Source organism: Cervus elaphus, chromosome 14 (assembly GCF_910594005.1).
Source record: "Cervus elaphus chromosome 14, mCerEla1.1, whole genome shotgun sequence".
NCBI classification, from domain to species: Eukaryota; Metazoa; Chordata; class Mammalia; order Artiodactyla; family Cervidae; genus Cervus; species Cervus elaphus.
Genome location: NC_057828.1, coordinates 43,377,510 through 43,390,138, shown reverse-complemented (window position 1 = coordinate 43,390,138; position 12,629 = coordinate 43,377,510). Strand labels below are relative to the sequence as shown.

At 44.7% G+C, this 12,629-nt stretch overlaps 1 protein-coding gene across 6 annotated transcripts in view; it reads left to right on the top strand.

Moving 5' to 3' along the window:
- VPS13D (vacuolar protein sorting 13 homolog D) overlaps window positions 1-12,629 on the top strand; it is a 266,265-nt gene that overhangs the window by 243,785 nt on the left and 9,851 nt on the right. For all 6 annotated transcript variants that reach the window (XM_043924162.1, XM_043924159.1, XM_043924161.1 and 3 more), the window contains one exon: window positions 8,807-8,938. In XM_043924162.1, the coding sequence (XP_043780097.1) occupies window positions 8,807-8,938 (132 nt within the window). The remainder of the gene's footprint in view (window positions 1-8,806; window positions 8,939-12,629) is intronic.

Here is a 12,629-nt window from a genome sequence, read left to right as displayed (position 1 = left end):
AACTCTTTGCAACCCCATGAACTGTAGCACGCCATGCTTACCTGTCCTTCACTATCTCCCAGAGTTTGTTCAAACTCATGTCCATTGAGTCAGCAATGCTGTCTAACCATCTCATCCTCTGCCACCCCCTTCTCCTCTTGCCCTCAATCTTTTCCCTCATCAGGGTCCTTCCAATGAGTCCATTCTTTGCATCAGATGGGCAAAGTATTAGAGCTTCAGAATCAGTCCTTCCAATGAATATTTAGGGTTGATTTCCTTTAGGACTGACAGCTTTGATCTTCTTGCTGTCCAAGGGACTCTCAAGAGTCTTCTTCAGCACCACAATTCAAAGCATCAGTTCATTGGCACTGAGTCTTTTTTTATGGTCCAACTCTCTCATCCATGTGTGACTATTGGAAAAACCATAGCTTTGACTGCACGAACCTTTGTTGACAGAGTGATGTCTCTGCTTTTCAAATCACTATCTAGGTTTGTCATAGCTTTTCTTCCAAGATGCAGGAGTCTTTTTATTTTGTGGCAGCACTCACCGTCCACAGTGATTTTGGAGCCCAAGAAAATAAAATCTTTCACTGCTTCCACTTTTTCCCCATCTATTTGCCATGAAGTGATGGGACCAGATGCCAAATACTGGAGTGGGTAGCCATTCCCTTCAGGGGATCTTCCTGACTCAAGGATTGAACCCAGGTCTCCTGCATTGCAGGCAGATTCTTTACCATCTGAGCCACCAGGGAAGCCCTGTCATTCATTAACAGCTAGTATTTAAAGAGAGAGTCTGGGTTGACCATCTCTTCTCAGCCTAATTGTGCTCAGTCTAGCACAAGTATATACAGGTAAAATATTTAATTACAACAAAAGTTTCAGACACACACATAAAGTAAATGCAAGCACAATCCATCATCTTGCTGAGGTCTATTCAGAGTCCCTAAGGAAGATGGCAGTCATCAGTTGACTAAACATTCTCTTAGGCTAGGAAGTCACATGTTTGACACACACACACTTTCTCCTCATTTACTGATTGTTTTTTGAAGTTCACTTGGTTGATAGACGTGGGCCATGACAGATTCTTCAGCCAACTAATATCTTAACTCAAGCTGTACAGGGGTGTGTGTATGTGTGTACAACATCTGTCTTCAACTAATAGAACTATGACATGGTTACTCATCATAGAAGCGAAGAACAAATAATAGCTGGCCAACCGTTGACCCTCTGGCTGAAAGGCAGGATCAACCCAGTAGATGGAATTGGTTAGATCGCCCCGTGTCACCTTGTTTGGATTTACTGCTGCTTCAAGAAAATGACAGGGATTGTTTTCATTACTCTGATCTTTGGCTTTGGCTCCAGTGAACGTCAGAGAGCAGTGGCCAGATGCAGAGCCGCTCTGCATTGATCTCCCCCGCTAGGTGGGTATCTGCAGTGTATCAGCCACTGTATCAGCAGCCCCTTCTCCCCCAGGGTGGGGGGTGGGGGGAGGGTCGTCCATGCTGCACAGCCGGCGCCCTGACATTTCCATGGAGTTCAAAGCCCAAGTTCATTTGGTGCTGACATTTTGGATTAACTGGTTGACTGGAACGCCTGCTTCTTTCTATACACTGTGAAATTTCTAAACCGCAGCAGCCGAGGGCTTAAAATGGCCGACAGACCCCCAGCTGGCAGCAATTAAGTGCACCGCGGCCCTTGGGCTAAACAAAGGTTTGTGGAGGCAGAGCTGCTGCCTTTGCACTAAGCCAGCTCGCGCTGCAAGCTTTCTTCTCCGTTAAGTGTTTGTCAGTGAGAGATGCCATCCCCTCATGAGAGGTGAGCGGGTGGAGTTGTGCCACCTCTTGTTGAATGACTCGTTAACCCCAGGATGGTGGTACCAAGACCCTGCCCAAGAGGCACCATGTCTTGTCAGCGAAGGTGATGGTGAGCGGGGAAGCCAGAAGACAGTCCGAGGATGTCCCAGCCCTGACGGGCAGGAGAGCCCCAAGGCTGATCTTTCTGCTCTGGCACCTGTGGGCGGCCTCCACATCTGCGCCTCTTAATGGAATCCCTTATGCTGTAGGTTGAAAGGGGAAGATGGGCATGAGAAGACAAGATGCTATTTGAAACCCATTCAAGCAGCAAAAAATGTTAGAAGCTAGACCAGTGCTATCTAATACACCATTTAAATTTGAGTACATTTAAATGAAAAAATTTAAATTCAGTTCCTCAGTCACACTGGCCACGTTTCAAGTGTCAGTAGCCACACGTGGCCAGTGGCTATGTGCTGGATAGTGCTATCCTGGACAGTACCAAGTGCTGGGAAGGATACAGATTACTAGGCTCTCTGAAGTGCATTGCTGGTGGGAGTGTAAATTGCTTCAGCCTCTCTGAAAACAGTTTGAATTATCTTGTTAGCTGCACATTCATGCCCTGTGGTCTAGCAAACAGCTCCTAAGTATGTACCCAAAGAAACTCTCGTCAAGGTTCACCAGGAGACAGGTATAGGAGTGGACACAGCAGCTTTGTTTGCAGTAGGAAACCTGGAAATACTCCATGTGCCGTCAGCAGGAAGCTGGATGAATGATGGTGTATTCACACAGCGGAATGGTTATAAGCCAGTACAATAACTGAATTATAGCTGCACACAGAAGAATGACTGAATCTTTACAATAGGACTTCAAGGAGGGAGGAGGAAGTAAGGCTGCAAACATAAAAAGGTAGTGATCCTTTTTCAGAAGCCCCAAACAATGAAAACCAGAAAATGTAACAAGACTACACCACAGCATACTTTGAAATGTGATAAGACTCCGTGCAGAAGGAAAGTAAAGGAATGGTAAGTGCAAGATAGAGAGTAGTGGCTATCTCAGATAGAAGAGGAAAAGGAGTGAGGAACGGGGAGGGGGAGGGGAGGGAGAGGACCACACAGATAGATTCAAGTTATGGTCAAACAATGGGGTTTTCGCACAAGGGATAGTGGTTTCACAGATGTTTATTATGTCATTTAAAATAAATAAAAAGCCAGTGATGATAGTGGGCCCTAAACTGAGGATAATGATGTGTCTAGTCCAGAAGTCCAGTTTAAAACAAAAAGAATGGAGTCCTTTCCTTCCAGATGCTAATAAGCTCATGGGAACATACAGGCAAGTGACTCAGAAACAGTGACTTAACAGTGGTTTTTTTGAACACCACTGAAGAACAGTGGACGGAGGTTCGTGACATTATACAGGAGGCAGTGATCAAAACCATCCCCAAGATAAAGAAATGCAAAAAGGCAAAATAATTGTCTGAGGAAGCATTACAAATAGCTGAGAAAAGAAGAGAAGCAAAAGGCAAAGGAGAAAAGGAAATATATATCCATCTGAATGCAGAGTTCCAAAGAATAGCAAGGAGAGATAAGAAAGCCTTCCTAAGTGATCAATGCAAAGAAATAGAGGGAAACAATAGAATGGGAAAAACTGGAGATCTCAAGAAAATTAGAGATACCAAGGAAACATTTCATGCAAAGTTGGGCACAATAAAGGACAGAAACAGTATGGACCTAATAGAAGCAGAAGATATTAAGAAGAGGTAGCAAGAATACACAGAACTATACAAAAAAGATCTTCATGACCCAGATAACCATGATGGTATGATCACTCACCTAGAGCCAGAAATCCTGGAGTGCGAGGTCAAGTGGGCCTTAGGAAGCATCACTATGAACAAAGCTAGTGGAGGTGATGGAATTCCAGCTGAGCTATTTCATATCCTAAAAGATGACGCTGTGAAAGTGCTGCACTCAATATGCCAGCAAATTTGGAAAACTCACCAATGGCCACAGGACTGGAAAAGGTCAATTTTCACTCCAATCCCAACAAAAGGCAATGCCAAAGAATGTTTAAACTATAGCACAGTTGCACTCATCTCACACACTAGCAAAGTAATGCTCAAAATTCTCCAAGCTAGGCTTCAACAGTATTTGAACTTCCAGACTTTCAAGCTGGATTTAGAAAAGTCAGAGGAACCAGAGATCAAATTGCCAACATCCGTTGGATCATCAGAAAAGCAAGAGAGTTCCAGAAAAACATCCACTTCTGTTTCATTGACTATGCTAAATCCTTTGTGTGGATCACAACTGTGAAAAATTCTGAAAGAGATGGGAATACCAGACCACCTGACCTTCCTCCTAAGATCTGTATGCAGGCCAAGAAGCAACAGTTAGAACTGGACATGGAACAACGGACTGGTTCCAAATTGGTCTAAGGCTGTATATTTTCACCCTGCTTATTTAACTTATATTGCAGAGTGCATCATGTGAAATGCCAGGCTGGATGAAGCACAAGCTGAAATCCAAGATTGACGGGAGAAATATCAATAACCCCAGATATGCAGATGACAGCACCCTTATGGCAGAAAGTGAAGAGGAACTGAAGAGCCTCTTGATGAACGTGAAAAAGGAAAGTGAAAAAGTTGGCTTAAAACTCAACATTCAAAAAGCAAAGATCATGGCATCTGGTCCCATCACTTCATGGCAAATCAATGGGGAAACAATGGAAACTGAGAGACTTTATTTTCTTGGGCTCCACAATCACTGCAGATGGTGACTGCAGCCATGAAATTGAAAAACGCTTGCTCCTTGGAAGAAAAACTATGACCAACCTAGACAGCATATTAAAAAGCAGAGACTACTTTGCCGACAAAGGTCCATCTAGTCAAAGCTACAGTTTTTCCAGTAGTCATGTATGGATGTGAGAGTTGGACTCTAAAGGAAGCTGAGTGCCGAAGAATTGATGCTTTTGAACTGTGGTGTTGGAGAAGACTCTTGAGAGTCCCTTGGACTGCAAGGAGATCAAGCCAGTCCATTCTAAAGGAAATCAGTCCTGAATATTCACTGGAAGGACTGATGTTGAAGCTGAAACTCCAATACTTTGGCTACCTAGTACAAAGAACTGATTCATTTGAAAAGACCCTGATGGTGGGAAAGATTGAAGCCAGGAGGAGAAGGGGATGACAGAGGATGAGATGGTTGGGTAGCATCACTGACTAGATGGACATGAGTTTGAGCAGGCTCCAGGAGTTGTTGACGGACAGGGAAGCCTGGCATGCTGCAGTCCATGGAGTCGCAAAGAGTCAGACATGACTGAGCAACTGAACTGAACTGAACTATATTCGTGAATCCCAGAGTGAACAGATTTAGGATTGTGCCATGTACAGTCATCCTGATCTCAAAGGGTTATACTCGAATTTTTAGTGCTATGGTCAATATATGAAAAAAGCAGTTTCCATAACACACGAGGGCCTGCACTAAAGAATGTCTCTTTAAACTTTCTGTTGGCTGAAGTCTGTAACTAAATTTGTTCACATGCAAATGGTTTTAACTCCTCCATTCCCCAGCTTCCCAACTTGGACCTCAGGAGGTTAACACTTTAGTTAAGTTTCAGAGAAGTAGGAATCCTCTCTTGCCTAACAGCAATGATAAGGAAGTAGGGGACTGTGGGAAGAATTCCTTTAATCCATCTCTGTTTCTACTAAGAGTATGTCTAGATCACCCCGTCTGAAAGGGACCTTCATGAGACCACAGGGTGACTCCGTGTCCTCTTACAGCAAATTTGAGCTCCCTCCTATGTCTGTGTGGACAGTGAGCCTTGAATGCCACAGCAAGCAACTCCAGGCAGCAGGATCTGAGCACTCCCTCCAACCTTCCCTTGGTGTTTGGTTGATCCCGGAGTGAGGATCTTGGAAATGGGAAGATAGTTTGGAGCCTGTTGGGGAGACAGATAAGAAAACTTAACAAACAGGCAACGCATACCCATGAGGGAACAACTCTGGCATTTGGGTGGGTTTAGAGTTCGAAAGTTAGAAGATAACGCACTGGACGTAGAGGGAAGACTGGATCACAGAACTCTGGGGAAGGTGTGGAGGGAGGCTACCGAGTCAAGACCATCTGTAGGCACCAGACAGCTATTTGGTGACAATAGAGGGCCGCTTACTTACGTTTACAACTGTTCTGTGGTCGTTATTTTTGGGATGTGGTTCTCAGGAGCGCAGATCCAGAAACGGGCCACCTCTCCTTGCCTGCTCTGGCTTCTCGGATCTCACCCGAGGAGGGCAGGACTTCACTGAGTTTTCTCCTCCTTGGTAGCATGTTTTTCCCCCGCTTTGGGCACTCATGAAAAGAATGTTTCTTCTAAGGAAAACATGTGTCAACAGAGATGTTACTGTCACGTCTCTGCCTTCATGTACCTTCTTTGTTTTGACTAGTTGACTAGCCAGATACACCCTTGACCTTTCCCTCAGGAAGTTGGGATTTGAGCTGGTTCATATTTTGCTTTAATTTTGTTGGCTTTCAAAGCTTAGCATTCATGGTCTATAATCTCTTCAGCAAAGTTTGCATATCACCTCTCATTTTTAGCTCAGTAGTCAAAGTGGCCTTTATACCTCTTCCCACCCCCACCTCCAAGTGCCTTCATTCATCTCTTCAGCTAATACTGCTGCTTCTCTACGATGAACCCAGGAATGAAACAAAATCCCTCCTCTCATGGAGCTTACATTCCAGGTGGAGAGCCAAGCAATAAGCAAATATTTTTATTTAAGTGGGATGTGAAGCAAATGTATTTTGAGTTCATGGCCAACTTAACCTGACTTGTTTTTGAAACAACTTGCTGTGAGGAGAAGGACAGGAGTGGAAACAGAAAGAATAAGTTAGAAAACTATTGGTGCAATCCATTCCAAATCCAGAGATCATTTGTCAGTTACAAGAGCGATAGAGAAAGAGAGATTTGGGGCACATGTGAAAGTTGAGCCTTCAACCCTCCCAGTAGATCCAGGAGGACGTAGGGAGAGGAGTCAGGATGCAGCCTTACATTGAAAGACGTAGAGGAGAAGGCTTGGCAGGCCTCCGGAGGGCCTTTGGGCTTTGGCCACAGCACCCAGGCCTCTTCCAAGAGCTTCAGGGGTGATAGGATAGTAAGCTGACTTGAGGAAAAGATATGTTTTTAGCCTGTCCTAGACAGTGTTTGAAATGACGGTAGATATTTCACTGGACCAAGAGATAAGAACAGAACTCAGCTACCTGGAAAAGCTCTCCTCACTCCTTTCCCTGGTTTCTCTCCCACGCAGTGTTTTGCCAGCATCCGTACAACAACAGTTGTCAGACTTCTCTCTGAGGGTTAATGGCAGCCCTCTCTGCCACCCTCCATATTTTCAGTCAGTTGCATGCTCAGTCACTCAGTTTGTGTGTGACTCTTTGTGACCCCATGGACTGCAGCCTGCCAGGCTCCTCTGTCCGTGGGATTTTCCAGGCAAGAATACTGGAGTGGGTTGCCATTTCCTTCTCCAGGGAATCTTCCTGACCCAGGGATCGAACCCTCGTCTCCTGTGTCTCCTTCGTTGGCAGGCAGATTCTTTACCGCTGAGTCACCTGGGAAGCCCCCTTCAGTCAGTTGTTGGGATCTAAATAGCCAGCGGTGTGCCTCTGTCTTAAAGAAGGAATTGAGACTGTGCACAGCAGGAGTGTGTGACTATATCATGTAAATAAAATAGGGTGGTTTGTTTCTTTTTACCTGTTCCCTTGTTGCAGATGATCAGAACTTCTTTTTAGTCTCACTCGGAGAACACAATTAGTAGTAGTATTCTTGGGGTATCCTTTTTACTGAACTTTTTATGAAATTAATCACTGGATTTCTGGTTTCCAAGCCCAAATCAAGCATTACCCAGGTATGGTGCTTGAGACCATGTGGCCTGGTAGGCGGAGTGTTGACGTGGGCCCAGGAGGGCTTTGAGTTGTCCCATCTTTCCATCTCACCCATGGCATGGCCTGTGGCAGATTTCTGTTTTTGTCCCTGTTTTTTCACCCGGATTTGCCCACCAGGCACTTTCCTGGCCCTGCAAGTAAGTCTCTTTTAGTTCATGATTCAGGAGTGGCAAGCCTCGGCCTCTGATTTAAATGTGTCTAGAGAGGGGTGTTTTGCTTCACTGGAATCCAGGAACAAATAATGAAAAGTACACCAAGTACAAGGCCGAGGACAGACCAGGCACACTCTTATCAGTCATCTGAAATATGCACAGCCTTTCCAAGACAAATATGGACTCCTGTTTCTAGGAAAACACCAGAAAGTACTTATCAATTACCCTGTATATGGTTTGTGGAAAAAGACAACACCAGCCTACCCTGAAAGCCATAGCAAAGCAGATTCCTCTGGGCAGCCGACAGCTGAAGACCGTGAGTTAGAGCCCAGCCTGTGGCCTGGGACTGGTCCACGGAGCCTCTTTCCTCCCTCCTGTGATGCCCGTGTCCCTCCCCTGACACCAGGCAGCTGAGCTCCTCCTGGAAGATGAGGAGCCCGGTGTGTTCTCACTCATGGCCAAAGCCTCTCACTCTTCTTCCTGACCTTTTCCAAGTCTAGAGGTGTCTCTCCAGAGATCCCTAGAAAAATAGAGGGTGACCCAGTGGAAGTTCAATAATAATAGCAGTGGCAAGAGTCACCGTTGGCAGAAAGCCCACATTCTGTCCAGCCCAGGCTTGGTGGGCATAGTTTTGTTTGATCCTTGCAGCCATCCTGCAGGGTAGGTACTGCCCTCCTGTTATACAGAGAGAGCTAGAACTGGGGGTTGAAGAAATGAACTGACGCGCCCATGATCACATGTCTAGGAAATGGCAACGGTGAAGTTCTTATTCAAAACTGGAGATTTTAACCACTTTCTTCAAGTGCGTTCACAGGGGATACTGAATGTGGGTTTAATGCTGGTCAGCAGATTTAGAGCATGTCCTGTATGAAGTGGCATTTTTATCTTAGACGAGGAAGGAAGGGAAGTCATTTTAGCATTAACACGTAACCTTTTTGCTTTTCTGTCCACCTTCCCACCTTAGGACTCAAGCACAGAGGGTACGGAAGCCACGCTGCTGCACAGGGCCCCAGGGCCTGCTTCCCCGCTACTCGGAGAGCCAGGCAGAGGGCCAGGAGCAGCTCTTCAAACTGACAGACAACATACAGGATGAATTGTGAGTTGCATCCGTGGGAAACCAGCCCTTTTGGTTCACCAGGTCATCTTCTCTGTCTCTGAGTCTAAGTTTCTGTCCATTTCTGAGTATCATCATGACTCTGAGGCCTGGGAACTGGTCAGAGATTCCTGGCCCAGATGGGTTTTTGTTTTGTTTTGTTTTCCTGCCATGCCAGACAGCATGTAGGATCCTAGTTCCCCAACCAGGGATTGAACCCATGCCCCGTGCATTGAAAGCAAGGAGTCCTAGTCACTGGACTGCCAGGAAAGTCCCAAGCCCAGATGTTTTATACATTGAGATGTAACAGTGGTTCTCAAACTGAATTCCACAGCAGGACCTTAATGTTGGCATTCTCTTTCTAATTAGTTCAAAGAGAGAAGATAAAATGTTCTCAATCCAAAGATTTTTTTTTTTGCCCTGTAAAATTTTCCTAAACTTTGGTGTGCTGTTGTTGGCGGAAGAATGCTCGTTAAAACAAAACAGATTAACAAATAACAAACAACTAGTATCTGAAAATTTTGGAAATGCAACGTTCTTAAGGTTGTTTGGCTCCTCTTGAATGTGGAGCCTTATATACTTAGGATCTTGTTATAATTTCAGTTAGTGAAGTTTTTCCTAATTGATATGTTTGTTGTGTAGAATCACTAACTCATATCTGACTCTTTGTGACCCCATGGACGGCAGCACACCAGGCTCCTCTGTCCTCCACTATCTATCTCCTGGATTTTGCTCAAACTCATGTCCATTGAGTCAGTGAGTTTGCTGTCTAACCATCTCATCCTCTGTTATCCCCTTCTCCTCTTACCCTCAATCTTTCCCAGTATCAGGGTCTCTTCCAGTGAGTCGGCTCTTCACGTTAGGTGGTCAAAGTATTGGAGTTTCAGCTTCAACCTCAGCCCTTCCAATGAATATTCAGGGTTGATTTCCTTTAGGATTGACTGATTTGATCTCCTTGTAATCCAAGGGACTCTCAAGTGTCTTCTCCAGTTGATATGGCAGAATTCAGTATATCACTATTTTGCAATATTCTTCAGAGACCCCTTTAACATAAAATGCTCTGTAACCTAAATAGATGTTAGAATCACCAGTCCAAAGAAAGCAGTTAGTCCTGCCCTAATAAGTAGCAAAATGCTAGTTTAATTTCTTTGAATGCTTATTTATCTCAGAATAAACAAGGAGGGTTTAGAGGATCATGAGGGGTTTTTTGTTTTTTTATTTTGATTGATGAAAGGGTATCTGAAGTAGAGGTTAGCTCTTTAAAGAGTCTTCAGTGTCATTGTTACCGATGTGTTAAGCTGACCTCATCTCATAGTTTTGTAGCAGTATTTGAATGGGAATATCGAAAGTCAAATCCAGAATTCATGTGTTGCTTACTGCATAGGAAGGCATCTTCCTGTATGTGGTTTTTTGTAACTCAAACTCCCTTTGTTACTGGAAGGTCTCTCAGTGATGGAGATGTATGACATTATTGTAGTCAGCTCAGGCTGCCAAAAACCAAATACCACAGACCAAGTGGCTTAAACAACAGAAAGTTGTTTGTTGTAGTATTGAGGCTGGGAAGTCCAAGATCAAGGTGCCAACTGATTTGGTTCCTGGTGAAGGCTGTCTTCCCAGCTTGCAAATGGCCACCTTCTAGCTGTGTCCTCATGTGCAGAGAAAGGCTGAGCCAGATCTCTGATGGCTCCTATAAAGACACTAATTGTAGAGAATCAGGGCCCCACCCTTATGACCTCATTAAAAGAAAAAAAGAACCTTTATTTTTTAAATTATTTATTTTAATTGGAGGATAATTACTTTACAGTATTGTGATGGTTTCTGCCATACATTAATATGAATCAGCCACCAGTATACATGTGTCACCCCCATCCTGAAACCCCCTTCCATCACCCTCCCCCCGCATCCCTCTGGGTTGTCCCAGAGCACCGGCTTTGGGTGCCCTGCTTCATGCATTGAACTCACACTGGTCACCTGTTTTACATATGGTAATGTACATGTTTCAATGCTATTCTCTCAAATCATCCCACCCTCGCCTTCTTCCACTGAGTCCCAAAGTCTGTTCTTTACATCTGTGTCTCCTTGTTGCCCTGCATGTAGAATCGTCATTACCATCTTTTTAAATTCCATGCATATGCATTAATATACAGTATTTGTCTTTCTCTTTTTGACTTACTTCACTGTATAATAAGCTCCATTTTTATCCGCCTCATTAGAACTGACTCAAATGTGTTCCTTTTTATAACTGAGTAATATTCCATTGTGTATATGTGCCATAACTTCCTTATCCATTCATCTGCTGATGAACATCTAGGTTGCTTCCATGTCCCGGCTATTGTAAATAGTGCTACTATGAACGTTGGGGTACATGTGTCTCTTTCAGTTTTGGTTTCCTTGGGGTGTATGCCCAGCAGTGGAATTGCTGGGCCTTATGACCTCATTTAACCTTCATTCCTCCCATGCTCCATACAGTCAGTCACACTGGGGTGAGGTCGCCAACATGGGAACTTGGTGGGGACATAATTCTGTCCATAGCATATGTCTCTCTACTCTTTTAGTCGAGCCTCAGCTCTGGCCATCGTGCCAATAGCCACAATCCCCCATGTTTCACTCCAGAAATGACTTTATATTCCTGCCCTCCTTGGGTGAGGATCTGGTGCTGTCCCTGCCCTTTTTACACTTTCCTGATGGAACTTTTGACCTTTGGATTGGAGGCTCAGAGAGTCATTCCTCAGGTCTAGTGAGACATGGTGCAGAGTCTACTAGCATGGTGGCCCCATGAGGGCCTCAGTTTCTATCTGATCCATTCACTGAAGAATCCTCAGTACGTGGAACAGTAGATGGCACATATTAGGCACTCAACAGATATTTGCTGAATGAATGAGAGTTGGATGGTTATTGTACATTGTGCTTTTAATTTTATCTCCCACTCACCCTTCCTCAGGCTTCCCTGATAGCTCAGTTGATAAAGAATCTGCCTACAATGCAGGAGACCCTGGTTCAATTCCTGGGTCAGGAAGATCCGCTGGAGAAGGGATAGGCTACCCATTCCAATATTTTTGGGCTTCCCTTGTGGCTCTACTGGCAAAGAATCCACCTGCAATGTGGGAGACCTGGGTTCGATCCCTGGGTTGGGAAGGTCCTCTGGAGAAGGGAAAGTCTACCCACTCCAATACTCTGGTCTAGAAAATTCCATGGACTGTATAGTCCATGGGATCACAAAGAGTCAGACACGACTGAGCAACTTTCACATTCGCTCACCCTTCCTCAAGTCAAACCAGGTCTGGTCCTCATGAAATTCATTTTCAATACAATGATATATGCCAGAAACATAAGGAGAAATTGTGTAGCATGGCTAACATAGGATTGCTCCCAGTGAAACACAAGCATTGAGCACAGAGCCATGGAAAACTGGAAGCCAGAATCAAAATGAAGTCAGTAAAACAGATTTCATGAAACTCTTGGAATTCATAAGAACTCAGAGAAGATGTTGGCATGAATGACTTCTGACTCTTAAGATGAAAACCATGTGTTGCTACCCCAGTTTGTGTTAAATCTTGCCCATGTACGCTGGAGGAGCCACGTGACTGTAGTCTTCCGCAGTGTACAAGGCAGAAGTCATCGGGAAACCTGGCACATATTTCTCTGAAGTGTCCTCAGTGGGCAGGCTGGGTCTTCACGGAGGCATCACTTTGCA